Source organism: Ischnura elegans, chromosome 3 (assembly GCF_921293095.1).
Source record: "Ischnura elegans chromosome 3, ioIscEleg1.1, whole genome shotgun sequence".
Taxonomy (NCBI): Eukaryota; Metazoa; Arthropoda; class Insecta; order Odonata; family Coenagrionidae; genus Ischnura; species Ischnura elegans.
The window spans coordinates 116387488-116413604 of record NC_060248.1 but is presented as its reverse complement, the minus strand read 5'-3'; the positions used below and the strand labels follow the sequence as shown (position 1 = coordinate 116413604).

At 40.9% G+C, this 26117-nt stretch overlaps 1 protein-coding gene across 3 annotated transcripts; it reads left to right on the top strand.

Moving 5' to 3' along the window:
- The first annotated feature begins 1190 nt into the window (after nt 1-1190).
- Nucleotides 1191-24116, top strand: LOC124156403 (splicing regulatory glutamine/lysine-rich protein 1-like). Of its 3 annotated transcripts, none has more exons than XM_046530943.1 (10): nt 1191-1725; nt 1825-1965; nt 2246-2421; nt 7457-7590; nt 9276-9422; nt 15461-15782; nt 18334-18466; nt 19549-19739; nt 21201-21437; nt 22968-24116. In XM_046530943.1, the coding sequence occupies exons 1-10, from the start codon at nt 1675-1677 to the stop codon at nt 23335-23337; spliced, it is 1902 nt and encodes a 633-aa protein (XP_046386899.1). In that variant the 5' UTR covers nt 1191-1674; the 3' UTR covers nt 23338-24116. The 3 variants fall into 3 exon arrangements, with proteins under 3 accessions (XP_046386899.1, XP_046386896.1, XP_046386897.1); XM_046530940.1 differs by having other exon boundaries at nt 1192-1725; nt 18304-18466; XM_046530941.1 differs by having other exon boundaries at nt 1193-1725; nt 18304-18460.
- The last annotated feature ends 2001 nt before the right edge of the window (nt 24117-26117 follow it).

Below are 26117 nucleotides of genomic sequence, written 5' to 3'. Positions count from 1 at the left end.
GGTATAAATTTTGAGTGTGCTGTGTGGGCTCAGTATGGTAGCGTACTGCTATGCAGCATATTCCTGCTGATTGGAAAAATACAATTTAGAGCTACCAATGGCCTCTAGAATCATCTGGTAAACAAAATTGGACGCCTAGAACTAATATTAATTCCCTCCAATCAGTGAAGAGTGCTCAGGTAAGTATATTGGCGGCCACTCTGGGAAATGATTGAGTGCTCACTTCCCCTGCATTCACCTTACGCCATCAGCAAATTGCAATATACCAATTTTTTATATATATTTACTGTGGAAGCCTACTTTTTGGTTCCATATTAAATGGTGCATAGAAAGTCAATGGTTCATGACAAGGTTCCTAGTGGTTGAAACGTTCTAGATTGGTTCTTGCATAGTTATCCCAAAAGTTCATTACATCATTGTTGGGTGAATCCTTGGTCACATACAGTCCAGAATTTTATCTCACTTATGTCAATTTAATATCTCTGGTACTAGATGGCTTTTTCTCATTGTAGTAAATGTGAATTAACTGTTAATTGTTGAATAGGCTGCCAGCCTCTTCCCCTCAGGGTCTGAGAGAATTGAAAAAAAAACAGTGTAAGAACTTCAATGAAGCATTGTGATTTTTACCATTAAAATTTTAATCAGCCCAAAAGACACTATTTTATAAAGTATGTATCACAAAAGTACAGGTGAAGGAGTAGATCTTCTATGTATTCTTCAACACATTCCCATCTACGTGTGTCTGCAGCTGGGAGAAAACTTGTTTTCTCATTGCCTTTATGAAGGGAGTATATCCAGTGCCACCTAGGAATATTCCTAGGTGGCTTTGGTATATCCCCTATGAAAAAATTGTATAAACCTGTTTCAAATTTTAATACATTCTTATACATTGCCATGGTAATGTATAAGAATGTATAAAAATTTGAAACAGGTTTATACAATTTTTTCATAGGGGATGATTGTAGAGAGGATATTCGAGTACATATATGTAACATTATATCCTGAATTAATTCGTATTAAGTTGATATAATATTGATTTATATGCCTAGGAATAATTTCCCGTACATGCATTTTTTATGTTTTTAACTGAGGAATCTATCTCTAATAGAACACAAATTGCTGTTATGGATTTGACTGTCAGAAATTCGAAGCGTTCGAAGCTTACCCAATTTGAACTCCGCGCTCCCCCAGTGTTGCCGACGCATTGCGGCACTCGCCTGGGCGGCGCACTCAAATTGTCTTCTGAGTACTGGTTCGAATAAGCATTCGTTGGGAATAAAGTTTCAGGTGTTTGAAGTATCCCTTATTGAGGTAATTTGTTGTGTTGTCGTTATTTTTACTCAGCGAAAATAGCTCGCTCCCGTAAGTGACCGATTACCGAGGTGTACGGACGACTGCCACTGTTCATTGTTGTAGAGGTATCAGATCGCGAATATCGCCGTTTTATCCGTGTCACAAGTGCTTTCCGCCGCCACTATCTTTTGTACGATACAGTACAGTCATTGAGTGTCCAGCAGGCTGTGATCGTTATTTTCAGATCGAAATAGTGTTTACGATGTGTCATATTGGATTTATCTCAAGTCGAGCATGAAAGAAGAATTTGTGCTGATCTTCAGTTTTGGTTTTGCATCTAGTCAGTGTTCGCAACAACAATCGTAAAATTTGTGGCTCTTCATGGAAGCTGTTTTGGAACTTGATTTTAATTTGAGAAACGATGAAATTACGGTAGGTTAAGCGTGCATACTTCTTGTCAGTTCTTATTTCTTATTGTAAATGTCCTATAGCTTGGTTTCAATCGAATGGTCCGCAATTTTTGATATCCAGTTACAGGACATGTTCTCCTTGGACGAGCGACTTCGTGAAGAGGCATTGCCGCCATGCCCATTCTTGCCTTGTGATTATAAAGATTTAGCATCTGTTGGTGAGATACGGAGGACACTTGTCGTTGCCAATATTGATGAATCAGTGGGTGAAAAATTTTCTTAAGTGCCAATTATTTTACATTTTCCCATGAACTTCCTTCAACTCCTGTTTGTTGTAATGTCTCTGCAGTGTGCGAAATTTGTTTTATTGTGAAGTACATTGATTCTCTAATATCCTCTGGAGCATTAAAATTATACGGACCTTATCTCAATTTGAAATATATGCTTCACTATTCACTCACTTGAAAGTTGATTTATTAAAAACGTCTACCCTGTATCATTCTTAAATAATATGTATCAATGATGGTTTGCTTATGTTACAGGTATCTGGGCAAGAACTGGTTGAATTTTTTGGGAATGCTGGGGAGGTGAAGTATGTAAGATTTTGTAAGCGGAAAGGTGATCCATTGCGTTACTGCCTTGTTGAATTTAGCTCCTTGATGTCTGTTGTTAATGGGCTTAAGCTCAATAATCATACTTTTCATGGCAAAGTCATCAAGTAAGTTTGAAGGCATCAGAAGGGAATGTGATTACAGCATATCTAGTATTTAAACATTTATTTAAACTTATAAAAATGATGAATCGGGTATGGTAAATTTGGTACGCAAAGCTTACCACTAAGTGGTTAACAACAGGGCATTGTTTTCTGATGCCTTCATATCTCTTCACAGAGGATAAAATCCCACCTCACTTTGAGAGTTGCAGCACATCACTCAGTGTGCTGCACATCTTAACCCTGCAGCACTCGCGCGGTATGCTGAATCACGAATACACGCGCGGGATACAGCTGTAGCCCAATGCAATTTCTTTTTAATTACCTCACATGCAACATTTTTTATCTCAAGTTATTTTTTTACGTTCATTGTAACATTACTTTAGGTGAAAAATTAATAATTACTATATTTTTTCCATTAGACATGTTAAAAAAACATTGAATAATAGCATGATTTTAAGACATTTTCAGCTTTAAAAATTTACCTAACTTTGGTTGTGTAAAACTAATTTTTTTTCCAAGATATGAATCATAAAAACCATATTTACAATGAACAAAATTTATTGCTGGATACATAGAGTATTATATGTTTACAATAAATTCCATATTTATACCTAATAACTATTAAAAATAAAAACATTGCGCAATTTGCATGAAAATGAAACTTGAATTATTGATGTTTGTTAGAGAAGAAAAAATATTTAAAAAGTGTTATGTATTATCTTATTTTACTGACGGTCTAGGCAAAGACGGCATACAATGTTGGAATGTTCTGGACACACCTTGTGGCACACAAGTCGCAGCACTTCCGGGTAGATCGGTCACGAGCCCGGCCGCACAGGTAGCACCGGCCCACTCTGTCATCTTTTGGAACTGGTTGAGGTCGAGGTTCTTCTATCCCCAGGATTCTTCGTGCTCTTGCTTTCATATCATTAGGAAGAACTGGGGATTCTAGACGTTTTCTTATCTGGGGATGGATAAGATCCCATGCAAGGCTCTCAAGGAATTTTCTTCTCCTTGTGATTTGATCTTGATTGTTGAACGCATAAACACGTGAAGCATTTATCCCAGATATATTTACAAGATCAAAAAAGAGAACCATTGGCCAGCGTTTAGTGTTTCTTGGGATATCGTATTTGCTACACATCTGATCAACTGAATCGACTCCAACTTTTGTTTTATTATAAAAAGAAACAATCTCTGGTTTACGAGACGCACCGGTTGCTGGATCTATTTGCTGGTCATAATGCATTGTACTTAGTAAAATAACAGCCTTGTTTTTCTTTGGACAGTATGACACAAGAGTCTTTTCTTTATGATGTGCGAACAGGGATGAGTACACCTCACGGACCTTACTCGCTCTTAGCTCCTTGGGTATACCTACTCTGTTAGCTCTCAATGTTCCAACTAGGGTCAACTTCTTTTCGGCGAAAAATTTGTCTGCCAGAGCGATTGAGGTGAACCAATTATCAGTAGTTACGTTGCGGTTGGCTCACACATTCTAGTTGTAACGTCATCTGCTGATGGCGAAACTTTGTAGGGACCTTCAGGTTGTTTTCCCGCGTACACTTCCAAATGTACCGTGTACATCGTTTTTGCACAGACTAGTGAATATACCTTTATCCCATATTTTCCAGGCTTGCTAGGAATGTACATTTTAAAAGGACATCTGCCACGAAACTTTACTAATTGTTCATCCACAGTGCAAAACTCACTTGGCGTGTAATGCCTTTGGAAATTGTTCACGACCATTTCAAAAAATTCTCTCATGGCAGCTAGGTGATCAATTTCTCCTCTTGCATTGCGGTCGCGTATGTCATCAAACCTTAAACACCTCATCAAAAAATGAAATCGGTTTCGACTCATAGCCAAATAACATGACTCAACCCCACTACCACGAAAGTTATCCCATATTCCTTTAGAATTCTTTCTGGCACCACCTAAACAACCTGTTAGAAGCAAAATCCCAATCAGAGCACGAATTTCAGTTTCATTAGTTTCTCGTGCGTCTCGCTCACGTGCAAAATTTTCTGTTTGAGTAGAATGTAAATATTTGTGCTACAAACAATTAATCGAATTATTTGATCATCAAAAAAAATATCAAAGCATTCACGCTCAGATTTGGCATTCCGAGCTGCGGCTTTGGGCCCAGGTAAACGTAAAACAATATTGCTAGCTCTTGTACGAACGTTAGGGACAGAATGGGGGGTCTTTTTCCACTTTATCACATTTTTATCCTTATCTTTGGAAAAATACAAGTTACCTAGAGGCGTATCATCTTCATCATCAGTGCCTACCTCTTGGTTAGTCAGTGGTTCCAAAGCCTCCTCATCCTCTAAATGTATCTCTTCTTCAGTGAAATCACTCTCCCCATCATCACTGCCATTTGATATATCGTCTGGCTCATCATCACTGTCAATGTTGTTCAAAGCAGCTACAATGTCTTCATTGCACAGACGAACACGCTTTGGGTCACTCATAGCACCAACACTCGCGCGGGCTACACTTGTAGCCCAGGCAACTTTGATCGCGAATACCCCACTGAATACTGCACTCCGTGACGTGCTAATGCACACTGAGCGTGTGAGGGGGCCTAACTCGAAGGTACTGAGACTCCTCCCCACCCCTGACAACACATGGCGAAAATACAAAGTAAACAAAATGTCTGGGCTACAACTGTATCCCGCGCGAGTGCCGCAGGGTTAATGGGATGTGATAAGTACAGAGGAGAATGCTAAGTACTCCAGGAGACATCAGACAGGTTTTAGATGACAATCCTGTGCTCATAGATACCTAACCTTTTTTTAATAAATTATGACATTCCTTTCCAATATGTGTTAACAAAGTGTAAAGATTTGCTGAAATCTATTTTTAAATAAAAGTACATTTTAGAAAAATTTTAAAATAGAGAAAGGTGCAAATGACAATAGGTGTCAAAACACCAAAAAAGCCAAACATATAAAGATCTTACCTACTTACCTACGCAGTACATATTAGGCTAGCATATGTGCAATTAAACCAATGCCAAATTAGATTGTACATAGTGCTTCTATTGCCACCATCAGAATGCTATCCTTGACCTGATTTAAGCCATCCAACTTCTTGCTTACTTTCTTATTCAATACCAGTATTACCTGTAGACCCATCACCATCAGTAACCATCACTCCTGTAGCCCCCTATGCTTAGCTTATTAGTCATCCCTCTACTGATTCCCTCGCTCAGTACCTCAACCCGAAGGATGGTAGCACGGGGAGACCTCACCCTTGACTAAGTCACTTTAGTTTCATAATTTTAGGTTAAGAGGTTCAGTTCCTTTTCTACAGCCATCTAGCTGGGGAAGGATTTTATGTGGGGTTGTTCAAATGCTCACTCAAGGGTTGAACTCTTGATCTTCACCAAATTAATAGATTAAACAAATAATTTTGTATGCAGTCACGCACAGGAGTTGGTATAGGACTGGCCTGGGTGGGCTGGCTGGTGACCTCTGGTTCAGGGTATCCCTGATCGGACCCTCAGCCATGTGGGGCCTCAAGGCTGAAGGGTCTAGAAGGCCAACAAAATATTTGATGATGATCAAATATTTAGTTGGCCTTCTATCGTCCTCAGGGCCTAGTTGAATGTAAAGAGTGCACCTAGCCTGTCTTGCCCTATGAAATCATACCTAAATACCCATTTTTGCAATCTTCTATTGCTAACGCGTACCTGTGTTATACTTTAGTTCTGACCGGCTTGTGAACCTAAGTGTCTTGTTATCGTCTAGAAGTCCAGCTTGCACAGCACTGTGTCACAAAAAAATTTTGAGTCCTTAGTTTTTATGGCGAGTGTTGAAGGCATGTTTGTTCAAGAGGTAGAAGAACTGAAAAGACTGTTACTTTCAATTGTAAATTGATATTTTGTTTTCTTTGTCTGTTTATCAAAAAAGCATGCTCACCTAAATGTGTCTTCTCATTTTTTTTTTTGAGAAGGGGGAATTAGCCTGTCAAGGCCTTTTGACCATGTTGCTGCCTGGGCCCGTTGGTAACTTGTCTGCTCCTGCACAGGAGTGCAAATTTAATTGAGTCTGCGTAAATGTATTAATCAAGTGTTCAATTCACCAGGAAAAAATCATTTGGTTTATCTGTGATTCATACTTAGAAATTCTGTTGAAAGAGCCAAATTTACATTGGAGGAAGATGGCTTGCTATTTATAACTGGTAATATACCTGAGTGGAATTGAGAGATCTGGGTTCAAAACTCAGGTAAGCAAAATGATTTTTACTTGGTGAATTCCACCCCTTGGTCTGTAGTTAAAAACTCAACCCTGTACACAACTACATCCACTTAGTCATCTATACCCTTTTTCCGAACTGACGGCGGGTGACATTGAGCGTGCTGGAGACCCACCCACTCTTCTAGCCAATCACAGAAGAGTGGCAGGCGAAAGTGTGTATAGGAGGCCGCAGTCTCTCTCTGACTTCCGTGCAGTGAAGATCTCTCTCCAGCTCACAGTGTTGCCAAACTGCATCTGTGGAGATCGCAGAACATTCGTTCCGCCACCCCTGAAAGTACAGCTATTTCCACGGATTGGCATTGCTGGTGGGCCGGATGGAGGGGAGCGGAGAGGAAAAGGGAAGGGGATGGAGGGGAATGGTGTGGTGGAAGGGGCAGTGCTTCTGATTGGCTACTAGCTCTCTACCACCCACCCGCTGTCAGTTCGGAAAAAGGGTATATGTATCTTGTAATTCTACTTCCAGTTTACTGTAAATCAGAAAAATAAGCACTCATCATCCCTATGAGTCCGCAAAGGGTTGAAACAGGGAAGCAGTGCCATCAAATCAGTCTTCCTTGTTGGCATTATTTTTTAAATCAGTAATGTCCATATTGAGTATGTCAGGATTGAATCCTTGTGAGGTTTTTGACGACTTGAAGATGATACATTTTTATGTGCCTATATTAAATGTCGTAACTATATTAAATGTACATCTATTTTTTCATTTTTGTGGCTATTATGTGCCACTTGTTTATCATTAACTCTGATATTGAAATCCTTTTTGTCCATAGGGTCTACCATTCGGTGGAAGCAATAGAGAAACCATCATATATGAAAGACCCTGAGTCTTTTATGCAGTGCCTTTTGGAGTTAAAATTGCATGTTGAAGATTCTTATAGAGAAGTTAAAAGAGCTGCCAAAGAGGGTAAATATTGTTGGTGGATGTGATTAGGTTAGAAACATTTATTGACAATGTTATCAGGTTTTTATCTGTAGGTAAAAATAATCATATCTATCAGGTGTGTTATCCTTGTAAGAAATTAACTTTGCATTGCATTGAATGTTATAGTATGTACAGTGCAGCATTTCCATGAAGTGAGACATTTTTGAGGGTATCAGTCATTATTCCTTAAGTGGGCTGTAATATTCTTAATTTCTACTTCTATGTATATATTCCTTCTGCTGAACCCAGGAAATATCAAGAAAGCTATTTTTGTGTGATGCAATGAAAAAATTTGGCTCTTTCTTTGTCAAATCATTGTAAAATTTTCCAGACTTCGAAAAATTAGGTGTTTATGCTTCTTATATGAATATCATTCATGGAAATGTTCACGTTATTTATGTACCATATGCTGCTAAACTGGGTATGGCTATATTATATTTGAAAGTGGTTGAATTTGCTATTGTCTCATTTTATGTTGGGATTTAATATGTGAGTGCGATTAAGATGTGGATGTGAGGCTCAAGACCAGCTATTAGCCGCAAGGCAGACCACGAGTGTATGACTATGAATTATTATTCTTATATGAGTTTTCTCTGGATACTGAGGTTACTATGACCAGGATTACATACCCTGTGAAAGAATTTTGAACACCAATTTGAGTTATTCGACTTGGTAAAAATCCAGTGTTATTTTTTTGTTTATTTTATGAGGAACTCAGCTCACATGACTCCACAAACTCACGAAAAGCAGGCAGCAACTTAGATAGTTTTTATTTTGTACTTGAGAGTTAAGATTTCAATAAGCACAGGTTCAAGTGTTAAAGTTGTGCTATTATGAGTATAAGTCAACTGTGGTGATTGTGGCGATTATGATAGTGTATATGTGCAGTGACTAACAGCAGTAAAAATCTTTCAGTGTCTCAAGCTGTAATCTAGTGTGGATCTACCTTAATTTTTGGATAAATATCTTAATGGGAAATCACAACTCCGCTTTATGAATGCAAACTACTACACAAATGTGAATACAAAATAAAATCCTGTTATAACGCGGGCTTTGGTGGATGGAGTTACTGCCGGCACTGTATGCAATCCACGTCATTACTGGAAAATTCTAGGGAACAAAGGAAAACACCTGTAAAGCTAAAATTTGCCAAAACTTTGTTTGTATTACACATTTTGGAAATGTTATATTGTTGTTGAATATATTGTCCACAAACTTTTTGCGGGAGTTACGACAATAATTTGATATTTCGGTACTTTTGGTGTTAATAGGATGAATTTTGACAAATACATAGTCACTCAAATGTAGTAATCATAATATTATGACACAGGATTCAGACCTTTCACGGTGAACTAATGAGATGAATTCTTTTTGGGTTTCCCACCGGGTCAGGTCTTCTGTTGCTGACGTTTCTATCCCCTGTCCAAGGATCAATGCCCTGAGAAGGATAGTGGAGTTAGCCATTGAAACATTGGCAGCAGAAGACTTGACCCGGTTAGAAGCGCGAGAAGAATGCATCTCATAATGTTATCAGTTTGGGGGGCCAAGTGAGACATGCGGTGTATCTGAAAGCACTGTTTAAAGGAGCGAACTATATGAGATTTTACTGTATTTGCTTTCAATTGCCTTTGTAGGAATGTATTTCATGTCATGTATGTTAATTTCAGTTGCGGAGTATGAAGATTATTGTAATGATAGCCAGCCTCCATCAAAGTCACCCTTGAAAAACGCTGAAACTGCTATAGCAGATATTGAAGAAGCTTTGTCTAAAGTATTGTCTGCACAAAGTTTAATCTCTGTGGCCATAAGTCCAGGTAATTTAATGGCAGAAGGAGCAGTGATCATAATGTTTTCATTGAAAATGTCTGTCTCATATCTCAGGATATTCAGTTCAGCTGATGATTCATTATTTAACCTCAACTTCATGAAGTAGGAGCCCATTTGTATTATGCATTTAAAAATTTGAATTCCATGAATCATTTTGGAATGGAATATCCCCAATTTTCCAATCACAGGTGTTTGTCCAAATAAGTAATATTGAAAGAAATTAAAGTTAAGTAAAACATTTGTTGAGATCAATTGTTGATGATTCTGCTTCCACTTTGTGGAAATTTAAATTTATTATGATCAAGGGATTGAAATCGTTATAATTATTCAAACTTTAAATCTATTTACTATGACTAGTTTTGAACGTTTACTGCATCAAGTTCAAGTGATGTTCTGAATTTTTGAAGCCTGTCAAGGTGAATAACGTTTGGATGCGTAAAATTACACATCACAGTGGTATTTGATAGCAAGTGGGCATCCAGCTCATTCAAATATGTGTGAGGTCGAGGGGTTATTAGGAGAGGTAGCATGGATTTTCAAAGCACACACGGAAACACTTTCACTTAGATGCAACTAGAACTTTAATATCGGCTAGATACAGCAACTCGTGTGGTTCTTCCCTAGCAAAACCTGCACCGTCTCTCTACACTCCCGTCACCCACACACATTCTGCGCGACTGGCTGCGCGTTACTATCCCAACTGGCTCGTCCGTCCGAGTTCCTCGGCGTCCCCCCGAGGGGCAGCACCTTCCGGACCGTCTCGTACAGCCGGAGGATGACAGTCGGCCTTTCCTGATTTCAGGGCCGTCCTCGGCCCGATCTTGCGGTTGGCTGACCTCTTCTTCTACAGCATCAGATTCCTCTTGAATCTGCTCGTTGGCTCCCTGGTCTCCGAGGCTGCATGGGGGTGGGTTGTCATCTTCTTCTACAGCATCGGGGTCCTCTTGAATCTGCTCGTGGGCTCCCTGGTCTCCGAGGCTGCATGGGGGTGGGTTGTCATCTTCTTCTACAGCATCGGGGTCGTAGTCTTGTGGGGGTTGGCACCATGGTTTCATTCGATCTGCACAAAAGACCGAATGAAACCTCCTCTGGGTTCTGGCTGCTCCTGGGATGTCTGTCAGCAAATATCTATCCCTGGGGAATACCTTCTCCACCCTGTATGGTCCCTTAAATTTGGGTGCTAGCTTTCGAGACGTTCCCGTCGCCTGGGCTTCTCGCTCGACTAACACTAACTCTCCCCGCACGTATTTTCTTGGCTCCTTGTGAGCTTCGTCAAACCTTTTCTTCTGCCTCTCCTGACATGTTACCATCCTGCCTAAAGCTTCCTTCCTAACCTCCTCTATCACTTCTTTGCTCACTTCATGTTCATCTTCCTGCAGTGTCACTACAACTCGGTTCCTTAACGCATTCCGCGGGCGGTACGCGAACAACAGTTCATGTGGACTGGCTCCCACCGTCTTGTTCTTCATCGAGTTCATGGCAAATTGAATGTCTTTCAAGCGCCCATCCCAATCACTTCCATCCTCCGTTGAATTCATCGTAGTGATAGCTCGAGTAATTATGGCGTTTGATCTCTCTACTTGTCCATTTGCCCTAGGCGTCGCAGTGGCGTTCTTGATGTGTTTTATCTGATGCCCCTCGCAAAATTCCTCAAATTCTCTCGACGTATATGCCGTTCCTCTATCCGAAATGATATGGTCCGGGCAACCAAACAAGCTAACTATCTCACTCAAGGCCTCACAGACTGGTTTTGACCTCGTGTTTTTCACAGCTCTTAGTACTATGAACTTCGTAAAATTGTCTTGGTATGCGAGGACGTATTCACTGCCTCTTTTGCTACGAGGGAACGGTCCTAGGTGATCTATATTAACGGTATGAAAAGGCGTACCCTCGCGCTTAGCTGGGTACAGTATTCCTTCCCTTTTCCCGCCTGGTCTCTTGTGGTACGCGCATTCGATACAGGCTGCGATATATCTCTTTATCCTTTGTCTCATCCTCGGGAACCAGAAATATCTTCTCAGGTGTTCCAGAGTCTTTTCTTCTCCGTAATGTCCCATATCATCATGGCTCCCCTTTATGATTCTCCAAATCGCATCTCTTGGGACCACCCAACGACTTCCCCCCTCCACTCTTCGACATATTCGATGGTCTCTTACTACATAATCAGTGTGCACTTGCTTATCCTCGTTTGTCTGTGCTGGCTTTTTCAATGTCGCATGTATTTTCTGGAGACTCGGATCTTGCAGCTGCATGGTCAACAGCCAATCCTCCTGCTGAATTCTGGTGGTGAATATTTTTGAGTCAACCCATCTCAGGTTCTACCGCCTTCCCCAACGGGTTTCTGCTGAGGGCGTCTACGTGACTCATGCTCCTGCCTGGTCGGTATTCGATTTCGAAGTCGTACTCCTGTAGTCTCAACCACCACCTGGCGATTCTTGGCAACAGCTCCCTCTTAGTCATCGCCGTCTTTAATGCATTACAATCCGTTACTACCTTGAACATTCGATCCAACAAGTACATCCTAAATTTGTCAACTGACTCTACTACCGCTAAGGCTTCGAGTTCGTAGCTGTGATAGGATTTCTCTGCATCCGTTGTTTGTCGGCTGTAGTATGCCACAGGTCTCAATGGTCCCTCATTTTGCGATTGCATAAGAATGCCTGCTAATCCATGTTTGCTGGCGTCTGTGTGAACCTCATGCTTTGCACTCACATCAAAAAGCGTCAGCATAGGTCTTTCGACCAGTCTTGCCTTGAGTTCTTGGAATGCCACCTCTTGTTCCTCATTCCACTTGAACTCCACTCCATTCTTTGTCAATTTTGTCAACGGATGGCTAATCGCAGCAAATCTTGGCACAAACCTTATAAAGAACCCGGCCAATCCAATGAATTGCCTGATTTCGTGGACATTTTCCGGTCGCTTGAACTCTCTCACGGCTCGAATCTTTCGTTCACCTGGTTTTATTCCATCTGCGTTTATCTCGAACCCCAAATAGTCTACGCGCTCCTTGAAGAATTCGCATTTCGCCAACTTCAATGTTAGTCCTGTCTCTTTGAGTGCTTCTAGAAATCTTTCAAGCTTCTCAAGTCCTTCCTTCACGGTTCTGCTCGGTATCAGAACATCATCCATATATATCAACACATACCCTGGTTTTGTGTTCCTGACAACTTGTCTCATCGCCCGATTAAACACGGCTGGTGCGTTTACCAGACCAAAGGGCATACTGTTGAACTCGAACAACCCTCCCGGCGTCACAAACGCTGTAAGATGCCTTGACTGAGGCACCACTGGTATCTGATAGTAACCCGACGCGAAGTCTAAAGTGGAAAAATAACGGTTTCCCGCGAGGCTGTCCAACTGCTCATCAATCGCCGGCATGGGAAACTTCTCCTTCCGGGTCTTCTGGTTCAGCCCTCTGTAGTCAATGCATAATCTGTCCTCTCCATTTGCCTTTTTCACCAACAGAGCCGGGCTAGCATATTCTGATGTAGAAGCTTGGACTATTCCAATCCTCATCAGCTCCTCCACCGCTTTTTGCATGCTCTCTCTTTTTGCGTAAGGCAGACGATACGGACGTGACGTCACGGGTTTGTCGTCATTCAAGTCAATGCTGAAGCTGGTGAAGTTCGCCTTGCCTAACTCGCTTAAGTTTTTAGCAAAACATCCCCTGAATTTATTTACGAGGTCGCATAGTGCCCCTTCGTCTTGCGTCGTCAGGTTCTCGTTCATGTGTATCTCGTCTTTCTGGATCCGTGACTCCTCTTCCACCTTCCGCACTTGAGAATTCTTTCTTTTACTAAGGTCGGCGTTTTCTCTGGAAATGGTGAGTCTCCCAAACTCCTTTTCGACCCGAATTCCTGGTTGGTCTAAGGCACTCCTCCCTACAATGATAGCATCCTCCTGAGAATTTTATGGGACAATTAAAACCTCTACTTCCACATTCACATCGTCTACTTTCAAGATCATTCGTTTCGTGCCAATAGCTTCACAACTCCCTGATCCAAACCCAACTAAACGCTTTTGGCTCGCCTCATATTCGACTCCTAGTTCTTGTGCAACGTCTCTTCTCAGGGTGACAACATCGCTTCCTAAATCAACGAAGCCAACCACCCTGTCGTCGTTTATCTCTATCCACTTGTGGTACTCGTCCTTTATGACGCAATTGGGTCGTGTGATTTTCCTAACGTTCCACTTTTTCTCATTCTGGGTCGTTCTCGGGGTTGCCTGCAAACAATCTTTCTGCATATGTCCCGTCTGCTTGCACCGGTAACAAATTCTCTCACGGGCAGCTACTCGGCACTCCCTAGCGAGGTGCCCCTCTTTTCCACAATTGAAACAAACGCCCTGGGTATGCGTCCTTTCGCCCCTCACTTCCTTGACTTCAGCCCTCTTGTCAATGGTCACAGGAGGTCGATTGTGAAAGTTTGCCCTATCTCCCAATTTGGCCCTATCAGTGACACTCTCGTATCGTCTTATCTTGCGTAATAGCCCTTCTACATCTTCAAAGTCACACATAGTCAGCAGCTTCACTAGTTCCTTATCCCACATGCCATTTAGAATGTACTTGATAAGGGAGGCTTCATTTACTTCACCACGCCTAGCGATAGTCTTCATCGCGTAAACATATGACTCATGCGTCTCGCCACGCTGCATTCTTCTCTTAGTAAGACTCAAGTGCACGTCGGCTTGGTCCTCCACTGATGGGAAACAATATAATAGTCCTTTTTTGAACGCCTCCCAAGAGTGTACTTCCTCGGCTACGCTATTCAGCCATAGTTTTGCCGCTCCGCGTAACTTACTAACGGATTGGGCTAACAACATCGACTCGTCCCATCCGTAGGCTGATGCAATGCTCTCTACTCGCCTGACCCACTGTACCGCCGTGAACCCCAGGGTTAGCGAAGGTTCAAACTCCGGCAATAATTGCTCTGCTATTTCTCGATAACCCACCATACTTTTCTCAAGAACTAACGATTGCCCATTTAAAAGCTCTCGTTCACGTTCTAGAAGTTTCCTTTCTCTCTCTAACAATTCTCTCTCGTGTTGCAAGAGCGCTTGTTCCCTCTCCGCTGCGCTTCTAAGGACGCCACTCTCTCCGACAGGATTCCGCCAATTTCCCAACGACGGTTCTCTGCCCTTCGTAGGCCACACGACAGTTGCCTCGCGCGGTTGCTCACCGGGTCCTCTTGCCTGTATATCCTCCTTAGCCTTGTCTCTCGCGGCATACGGCGTCGACGCAGGCAGAACCCACTTAGCGGTAGCCTCTCGGTGCATCTCACTACGCTCCCTGGCCACGCCGGCCTCGCTCTCCTGCTCTCGACATGTTCCCGCCAATTCGGTCGCGTCCCTTCCTTCCGCAGAATGGACCCCGTTGAAGCTACCCACGCGACACTCGCCGTCCCACGACGCATTCGTCGGACTGGTCATTGCTACAACTAGAACCACACTCTCTCACCTTACTCGGTCCGCACTGGGGTTTTTGATGTTCTATCTATTGATGGCTGAATGTGCACGAACAACTCCACCGCAGCTCGCTGGTCAATCCCACTTCTGAACTGTGAGGTCGAGGGGTTATTAGGAGAGGTAGCATGGATTTTCAAAGCACACACGGAAACACTTTCACTTAGATGCAACTAGAACTTTAATATCGGCTAGATACAGCAACTCGTGTGGTTCTTCCCTAGCAAAACCTGCACCGTCTCTCTACACTCCCGTCACCCACACACATTCTGCGCGACTGGCTGCGCGTTACTATCCCAACTGGCTCGTCCGTCCGAGTTCCTCGGCGTCCCCCCGAGGGGCAGCACCTTCCGGACCGTCTCGTACAGCCGGAGGATGACATATGTATATACTTTTCAAAAATTCTCTTGTGTGCATTTGATTGTATTATTTGTGGTAATGAAGTTTGTAACATCCATACATTCATCGTGCACAATTTGATCAATTTTCATTGCAATATTTTGGATACATCTTCAATTTATTTGATGATTCTCTGCTGGCTTTTCAATTTCATATTTGATTTCAGTGGAATCGGAACTCCTAAATATTATTGGAGAATCCATTGGACAGAATGACCCTATTCCACCTTCCCCTGAATCATTTTTAAAGTTTATGAATGAGAAACGGGGTTATTTTGAAAAAGAAGACCTTGCCAGCTCCCGTAAGAAAGAGTCCTCGAAAAGTTCAAAGTCAAGAAATTTACATAGAAGGCACAGAACCAGATCTAGATCCAAGGAAAGGAGCAGCAAATACCATAATTACTCTGGTGCTAGTGGTAAATCATTGCGTCGCCGTGAAGAGAGAGCCAGATCTCATGACAATAGATCAAGGAAACATGGGAGGTCTAGGTAAGAAAATACATGTAATGCCTGTGTGACTATAGCTGTGTATTTTTTTCAGGTACATTATTACATATATTTGGCAAAGCTTAAGAGGTTACATACCACTTAACATATTTTGCCCCTTTTGGCAAAATATGTAAAGTGGTATGCATGTGACCAGAGACTACTTATTACTCAATTAAAAATTAATGGTATAGAAAATTTGGGCTATATAGAATTGACGTTAGTTAACATTTACCTGTATCTCATATATTAAGAAAATACTGGGGTAAATTTTTGAAATTGAGAAGCAGGCACATGTTGACCAGAGTCTACTTCATATATGCTGAAAGTTTCAAGAGGATAAGTTAAAATTGAGTGATAAGTCATTAGAAGAGACCAGTTGAGTGGGAGGGATGTGTCTTCGTCATGGTATTCTGAGAGACTGAGAATTTCCAAATTGATTTCAGTTAAACTTTTAGTGTATATCTTCATAAGTTTTAATAATCCATTCTATGTTTCGGAGAAAGTGGGAAATATAACAGATTTTAGCCTCTATAGGGCAGTGGCGCAGCGAGGGGGGGGTTTTGGGGGTTAAAACCTCCCCCAGAGCTCAGAGAAATTCTTAAGTTTAATCCATTTTACTTAATTGGATTGATATTACTAATACAATAGTGTAAGGATTAATAAAACATCCCTAAGAAAGCCGTAAAAGCATTTTGAACCATTTATCTCAAAATTCCACAATTAATGATCTCGCACCTACCACTTATCCTGGTGGGTATTCCACACCCCCAAACACCCCAGTATTAGTTGCACCTAAACCCCCCCAGCCTTAATTCCTGGCTGCGCCCCTGCTATGGGGTGGTTTCCTATTATTTTTTTATTGCCTAAATCAAAAGATTATTACTCCTGGAGTACATACTTCATGCTTTTGGATTTTTAAATGATGATATTTATTTTTCACGATTAAATGAAAAGTGAAAATGAAATGAAAAATGAAATATGTATTACTTTCATTAAAAAAATTTTTTTTAAAAGTACAAAGAGCTAAAAAGCTAGGTGGCTAAAAGGCTAAGGAAGATATGTGAAATATATTTTATTTCCTTAAGGTTTGTGGTTATTTTATGAATTTATGTTTCTGGTTGAGTTATACGAGGGCCGTTTTTTTTTCAACCTCTGATAGGCTATAAATAAAAGACAATTTCATCTAAAACAATAATTTTATTACCAAAAGATTGGTACACTTATGGTTATTTTTCGACATAATCGCCGAAGAGATTGAGACATTTGTCATATTTCTGGACAAGCTTTTCAATACCCTCTTCAAAGAAAGTTGCCGCCAATGAATTCATATAGTCCTTGACGTTGGTTTTAAGGTCCTCATTGGTTTGAAAGCGCTTCCCACCAAGCCACGTCTTCAGTTCAGGAAAAAGATGAAAGTCACTGGGTGCTAAGTCAGGACTGTATGGCGGATGATCGAAAATGTCCCATCCAAATTGTTCGAGAACCCGTTGAGTTGCTCCAGCAGTGTGTGGACGGGCATTGTCATGGATCAGAACAACTCCAGCGGTCAGCTTTCCTCTTCGTTTGTTCTGAATGGCTCTACGCAAACGTCGTAAAGTTTCACAATAAACAGGTGCAGTGATTATGGTCCGGGCTCCATAAACTCCACAAGCAACACACCTTGTTGGTCCCAAAACACAGTAGCCATAGTCTTTCTGTTGTTGAAGGTTTGTTTGAATTTCTTTGGTTTTTTTGGTGAATTTGAATGCATCCATTGTTGTGATTTTCGTTTTGTTTCCGGTGTGTCGTATTGAATCCAGGTTTCATCCCCAGTCACGATTGATTTCAAAAAGTTGCCTCCTTCATCATGATAACGCTCAAGAAACTCCAAAGCTGACGCCATTCGTCCAGTTTTGTGGCCGTCTGTCAACATTTTTGGGACCCAACGTGCACAAAGTTTTTTGTAGCCTAACTGCTCAGTAATAATAGAGTACAAAACAGACCTTGAAACTTCTGGAAATTCCGTAGACAAAGCAGTAATGGTGAATCTGCAGTTTTCTTTAACCCTACTGTCAACTCGTTTAACCAGGTCATCTGAAATGACAGATTTGCGTCCTTGGCCCCCTTCATCATGCACATCATTATGGCCATCTTTAAACTTTCGACACCATTCACGCACAACACCATCACTCATGAAGTTTTCCCCATAAACACGACTCATTCTCTGATGGATTTCTGCAGCACTATGGCCTTCAGCCTGTAAAAAACGAATCACACTTCGCAATTCACACTTGGCGGGAGCATCAATAATGGCGGACATGTTAACGTGGCTGTAGCAAAATGTCGACTGACACCTGAATGTCAACAATGGCGGAGTGTGTAGTATGAGAGCTGCGCAGTCGCCTACAGCACATGCCCGCTTCCTGCTGCCCGCATAGCGTCTGCACAGAGCGATCGGAGGTTGAAAAAAAAATGGCCCTCGTACATGCTTTATTCAAAACATTATTTGCACTATGTAAAGTTATGCCTCATTTTTTTGCAGTTCATTGCATTGTCCTATTGTTTTATCAAGTGTTGGTGGAGAAGAAGATTCCCAAGATTCGGTGGCCCATAAATCAAAGGAAGATGAATTTCTCTGTGTGGGAGTTGATGATGAAACCAATGAGGTTGGCGACTGCAAGACAACTGCTGCTTGTGAGGTAAAGGTAGTATTTGGTTCAATAATCACCATTATGAGATAAGATGAATAATGTTATTACATTTATACCATTACCATTACTTAGGCTGATGCCTAAAACCCGCCACCACTATCATCAGTCTTGCTCCATTCTGTCATTGATTTACGTCAGAATGATCACACATTTGTCATCACTTGCCTCTTCCTGAATGCAGGATGACTTTGGCTAACTCCCTTTGCCTTTTGATCAGTGAACACTGACACCATTTCACTTATGATGACCACAGACTGATGTCTGGTGAAGATTCAGGGTGAAGGTTCTCGGGGTTAGCACCGCATAGATTGGTCTCTGCAGACAACAGTTTCGCCGGCATTGCAGCAGGCTTCTTCAGGTCAATGAAGTGGAGATACGAGGTATCACCCGTCTCTTATACACCCCGTCGGAGGTCGGTGTCTTCTCATTGGTTGGTTCATGGGGCTCAGTTGGCTTCTCATTGGTCCGCCCCTCTTGGTGTTGTCTTGTCTCTCTTGGTTTCTTTCTGAGGACTCTTTTCCATGTGTTTGAAAGCTGGTATCCGTCCTCCCTGTTGAGATTTCTCGGTGTCTTCATTATCTCAATAGCTTCCCTGATGATCCGCGGGAAGTATCTTTTTTCCATAGCAATGACTTTTGCATTGTCGTAGTCGGGATAGTGATTCGGCCCACTCCATGTGTGCTCAGCTATGGCCGAGAGGCGTAGTTGCTGGTTCCTAGTAGCTCTTTGATGTTCTTGGAGCCGCACCTTGAGGGGTCTGCAAGTTTGTCCAATGTATGCACTGCCACAGCTACAATCGACACGGTACACTCCACAATGGTTTCTTGCGGGGACTTTATCTTTGGCCGTAGGTTTCTCCATGAAGAAGCCTGCTGCAATGCCAGCGAAACTGTTGTCTGCAGAGACCAATCTACGCGGTGCTAACCCCGAAAACCTCCACCCTGAATCTTCGCCACACCGCGAAAGCCTACACAAGGACTTGATGTCTGGTGATATCAACTGGCTCAAATATTTTTGTCTTTGATCACCTGAAAAGTTGCAACTTACCTTACTGTGCATTCATTACACATTTTTAGGATTCGAGGAATGAATCTGAAACAGAGAAAGATGACCTGAAAAGAAAAAACTTAGTTTCAAGTTCAAATGAGCCGGCAAGCACTCATAGCCCTGAGAAAGCAAAAACTAGTGTGGATAAGGATGTGAAGGAAAATTCTTCACGGAATCTGAGGCATGAGAGTCCATCCAGGGAGCATCGTTCACAGTCTGAGTAAGTGGTATTCAATTTCAGGGAAAATATATATATATATGCAGTAATCTGAGGAATTTTTAATTCATAAATTTCATGAAATATGGCATCCTTACATTGGGTTAACAAGAGGTGGGCTGAAAATATATTTGTAGCATTGATGCTGAAGGCAATTTGTGTGGATATTTTTCCTCATTTTTATACACTGGTTCATGTTACGAGATTCAAAATTTAAAAGAAGAAATGTGGGTTTTGATTTGTTTACTTCTGGACTGAATCGTTGGAAATCCTTTGAAGGACTACCCGACATTGCACAGCTTAGGGCATTTTTTGTGTGTAGTAATGGAGAACTGAAGTGGATCCAATTGATGAGATGTTGCTCGTGCAATAGCATACTTTTGAGTGAAGTTGAAGGAGAAATGCCAGCCTTAGGGAAAAGTGAAGCCAAATTAACATATTGATTTTTCCATTCTGTCTGAGTGAAAGCTCCAGCAATAGCTTTTTAGGGACCAAAAAAATGATAATAACTTGACCCATCATTTTCTGAATCACACGATCATTTAGCCATCCCTTTCTCTGTTGCTCACTGTTTATAATTATCATTCCAACAAAAGCCAAACATGGCATCATAATCACTGATAGTGGCCATACATTTTAATTGGCCGAAAGATGCAGCCAGCAATGGTTTCAGTGACGAAAAAAGGATGGGCTGAGTGATGAGAAAAGGGATGGGATTCCTATCCCTGGAGAAATCATTGGTTCCCATCTTGGGAAATGATCATGTGAAATGGTCCTTTGTCTGCCATCATTGAACCAATCTATGCTACTATTTCTTTCGGAAAAAATGACTGTGTGATACAGGTTTAAGAGGGTGGAAAGGTGGTTGGGGGTGAAGGTTTTGAGGATGGACGAGTGAAGGTCGAGGGAAAAGGGTGAAGAAAACGTGGAAATAAGAAGCTCATGGATTTGAAATGGTGTTGCAATTGATGGCATAAACATTCATTTTTCATTAATACCATCCAATTGATGGTAGTAGGTAATTAATTAATTACCCGGAAATTGTTCTACCCATTCCATCATATCTGCTGATAAACATTTGGCCTCATTGTGCATAGGAATTTAAAAAATATACATACTGCCTGTTCTTGCCAGTGGAACGTTATGTAATCCCTTATTAAATATGTGAAAACTGCCTCTGGCCTGCTTATTGGCTTCATATTTACGATAATTAGAATTTAAGTGCCATATTTTCTTTATATAAATAATATTCAACCCCAGTTTTCTTTAATGGTTTTAAGCCTCAAATATACCTTCAGCATTTGGAAGAAATATAAATGTAGTGAGTAAAATTAAGTAGGCACTAGAGATAATTACAAATCTGATATGCTGCAAACTCAATGGAAACAGTCTTGATGGTCTTTGTATAGATGTCACTCAAAATGGGCTGCCAATAAAAGGTTCAATGTCTTTCTTTCTTTGCAGAAGGTCGAGGAGTAAGAGCTATGGTGGAATGAGGTCTTCAACGCTGAGAGATTATTACAAGAGTCCTAACTTATCCAGCAAGAAGAGAAGCCCACCATACTCGGATAAAGAAAGGAAAGCAAGACTGAGGAGGAAAGGCTCAAGGTCACCTTCATTAGACCATTACCATCGTCATCACCACCATGGTCATAGAAGTTCCTGGAGTTGGCACTCTGGGTCGAGTGACCACTTCTCAAGGTGATTATGCTACGAGGGTCACTCCATAACTACAGGGTTTGTATAAAAAGTAACCGGACTGAGCTCAGAAAACATATCTATTGGCAAAATTTCTACCCTTTTCCTCTAGAAATGTTCGAAGTAGTCCCCATCAGAGTCGATAACCCTTTGGTACCGGATTTTCCAGTGCTCGAATGCCCCCTGGAAGTCAACTACCTGTAAGGCGTCTAAAGCCCTCGGTGTAGCGAGTTGAACGGCTTCCAGAGTCCCGAACAACATCCTCTTCAGTACTTTCTTGATCTTGAGGAATAGGAAGAAGTCCAGTGGTGCCGTATCCGGGCTGTCAAAAATATCCGGTTCAGTTTGCAGGCAATCAAGGATTTCCGAAGCGACATCAACACCATGCTCCTTTTGCTCACCCATCAGGTGTTTTGGCACCAGCTTCGCACAGATCTTCTTCGTGCCCAGATCGTTCTTAACATTATTGTGAACGGTCATCTTATCAATTCTGACCTCTTCTGCGATTGCTCAGATACTCAGACGACGGTCAGTGTTCAACACATCAAGCACTTTTTGAACATTTGAGTCCATGTGACTGGTTGAGAACGGGAAATTCTTGTGCCACTGGAAGACTTGACTTCTGGATACAGCATCCTCACCATAAACGTCATTGATCATTTGAAGAGTTGTCACTGGCGTTTTCTTGAGTTTGACACAAAATTTGATGCTATCACGTTGCTCGATGGTACGCTCCATTTTCACTCTGACGAGGTCACTGAACATGCACTGTGCTCTCGTGCGATGCTAGCCCTCCAAGCATCTGCAGGCAAGTGACTTGGGTCCGCTACCCTTCCTTCGATCCCCCACCACCACTGTAGCACCAACAACTTGTTTGCACATGCTTTCCCTGGGCGTCACAAGCTCAGTCCGGTTACTTTTTATACAAACCCTGTACGTAATGCACCCAAATTTCTTGACCCCACAACCTTTATTCTTGGCAATTCCAATTTTCACAGTGCATTAACACATCTTTTTGGAATACCATGTCACTTGTCAACATAATCTCCATCCTTTAAAAGCCTTATGCCACCTTGGAACTAAGGCGTGTATTCCTGTTTGGTAAATCTCTGACTCGGCACACTGATAAGAACACATGCAGCTGATTAGAACACATTGATGTCATCTCAGGAAACTAAAACCACATCACCATGGCAGTCAACCTGATGATCAAGTATTTTGTTTTCATTGCCTCAATTTTCACAAGCTATAAATGATTTTTGTTTTGGCATTGGGAAAACTACCTAAAATAATACTCCAACAGATCCAATAATACTCCAATATCTCAAAGCAGATTGGTGCCATAACAACGCTCTATCTGGGTATTGTAAATTATGCCCAAGAAAAGTTTTCCAACTGGGTTTTGAGCAAACTATTTTGGTACCACTTTTTATTGGCTCCTGTTCCAAATCTGGTATTAAGCTCAAGAACCGCTTGAGCAAAGAAGTGATAACTCAAACATTTCCATTCCTAATGAGAATGAATTTTTTTCAGGTCATTTTCCCACAGAGAGAGGTGGAGGAGAGGTGAATTAAGGGACGCACGTCATTCCAACTGCCGTGCACCGAAGGGCCACCGTAAGAGCCCCAGGCATCACCACAGAAGTAGTAGCAGTCGTCGTAATAGTAAGGAGGGCAGTCATAGAGAAAAGTCTCCAGGTGGGAGGAGTCATGGCCAATCTGAATTTGCTGTGGTGAAGGTTTACCCGGAGTCATATGAGGAATACTTGGAGGAATCTGATGTTGAGGTAGGAGGGGAAGAGAGACTGCCATCTTCTGACACGGATGACAGGAGCAAGACTGAAACTGCCTCTGGTGGCAGTTCTCAGAATTATTCTGGGAGCTGTGTGGAATGTGAGGTTTGAGAGGTGAGGGACATTATAAGCACTGATTTTTATATTTACATTGCGGTGCAATAATATTTCCATGGTCATTTGTTGTTTTATGAGGAATCCTCATTCTTTCCTCAAATGTGTGCACTAATTGCTATGTGTTGTACATGATACAGAAAGTGAAATATTACAGAAAGCAATAATTTTTCTGTAATTCTAAGTCTTATGTTGAAAAAGAATTTTTTTATTTGCTACCCTGTGTTAAAAGTGACTCTTTTGTGCTTGATTAAAAAAGTATGAGAAGGATTGTTCTTTTGCTATAATATATTATTTTTCATTCAAACAAGTTATTCTTCAGAATTATATTTTTTTGGGAAAAAAATATTTATAAGAAAATATTCAGAAGCCAAATATAGTCTGTGGTAGGAATGGGATTGGTATTAATTTGATGCTAAGTTAACATTACCCTTTGTCTTTGGTTTCTATGGTTTTGTTCTTCATCGTCTGAAGTTCATTGTTTCTGTTTGTTTTACAGTTGAAAATTATCTCTGTTGAAAAGTGATTATTATAGGTATGCTGTTGTGTTTAGTTCTGTGTTGATTGTTGTCCTTTGTGATTGTTTCAATGAGTTTTGTCTTAGAGGTAGCTTTTGATCTTTTAGATATGGGTCATGTAAATGTTTCCTAATGTTTGGGCTGGAAAAAATTGTATTTTCCTCAATAAACTTCCATATGGGTTTGAGATTTGTTTGTTTGGAAATGCACCTCAATTTTTTATTGACTGTCAATAAAAGTATTTATGTGTTAACATTATTCTGGATATCTGATTCACCAATTCTGATCTGAGCTCTTAGTCTAAGTTCTTTTGAAAATAAGATGTTTTCACGAGACTTTCTAGGATTTTCCATTTTTCTATTGAAGTCTTCATTTGACTTTCATTTTTCTTGCTGATCTATTGATTTGATGATCTTGCATCCTTTTCTTATTTGCATTCATTTATATTTTTATTAACTTGTAGGTCCTTCTGCTTTGTCCTTTCTGTTTTGTTCCATCTTTTTTGGTGACCCCTCATGGAGTATGAAGCTGCTAGACGTTGCTAATATAGAAACTCTTCTCAACAAATTAACATACCCCATGTATACTTCTCAAGTTTTTGCTGTCAGTTTGATGTTGTTACCATGTGCTGCCATTAGGGTGGTTAAGTAGGCCAGTATTGGAGTTGAAGCCAATATTAAATTTGATACTCAGTAAGGAGTACCTAGCACATATGAGGATTTTAATGAAATCTGTTTTTTTTAGGTATTTCATGTGCTAAACTTTCCTTTTACCATAACAATATTAAATTTATGGGTTTCAATGCTGACCTAAGCATAAATTGTTAATTGTAAGTCATGCATTTTTTATGGAATGGAAGAAGATTATTTTTTGCATATTTGTGTTTAAATTCAGCGTTGTTGTAATCAATTTCATTCCATAAAATAAGAAAAATTGTGGAGTTCGCTGGTTGCTGCCACCATGCAACCTAATTCAAAATTCTGAACATCAAGGTATTTTAGCTGCCTATTTATTCTTATGTGAGCCAAATGCTCTCTCTATTTTGGAAAGAATTGTACTTAATTTGATGTAATAATTCATTTGCTGACTTGTCATGCACCCAGTTTGAGATGCTAAATTTATCAGGAGAAGGTAGACAGAATTTCCTAATGTATACCAATATCCAACGATGGAGTTAAATTTCAGCATCCTGCAAATTAAGTTTATAGATCATTTAATGAAATGTATGCTCTTCCAATGCTTGCGAAGTGACAACAAAATATTGGTTTAGGCAACCCCCTTATCACCCCAGTTACAAGTGGCAACCCTCCCCTCCTTCCATGAAACAAATTTCTGGCTAGGTGCATGGGCTGAAAGAGGACGATTTTCACTGTAATTTATCTTTCCCAGCCATCTACCAAATTCTCTCAATGCATTGGGATATCTAGGTCTGAGTGAAGGACCCCGTGGGAAGGTGGGAGTTTCAATACTGGCCTCAACTTTTGATGACTGCACGCAGTGGCCTGAAATCTAAAATAAACTGGTGAAAAATGATATTTTTTCACTTTTTATTTCAATAATAAACACGATATTTTATGATTATGTATAGAATAATCACTGAACACATTAGTAAAACAATTTTATTTCCAATTTTTTAAAACTATTAAGTTCATATATAAATATCTAAAACTTTTACCCTTTTTTGTGAGAATATTGACTAAATAATTTTGCAAGCTGCAGAGTGTTACACTGAGAGCCCTGGTATTACGTTTACCCTGAGGTATCTCGTACTTCTGATTGTTCCAAATTACTCCAGCCTTAAAAACTCCCAATTTATGCTCTCCCATATTTTTAGACTGGAGGCGTCGGCCAGGTTCATATATAAATATCTAAAAAGTACACTAAAGTATAAGTAAAAAGTAAGTAGAGGTACACAGGTACACAGTCATCATGCGCCCATTATTTCTTCGAGCTCGCTCCTCCCAAATAGAAAATCGTATATATGCCTGCACGAGGGCGTACCCAGGCAGTGGTGCAGTGAGGGGGGGGGTTTTGGGGCATAAAACCCCCCCCCAGAGCTCACAGAAATTTTTAAGGTGAAGCTATTTTACTGAAATGAATAAGGTGAAGTTTTTTTAAGCTATTTTACTGAAATGAATTAATATTACTTATACAATAGTGTGAGGATAAATAAATATCCCTCAGAAGGCCGTAAAACTAATCATTAATCTTATTTTTTTTTCTGGCGGAGTGCCTCCGCACCTCCCGCTTATCCTGGAG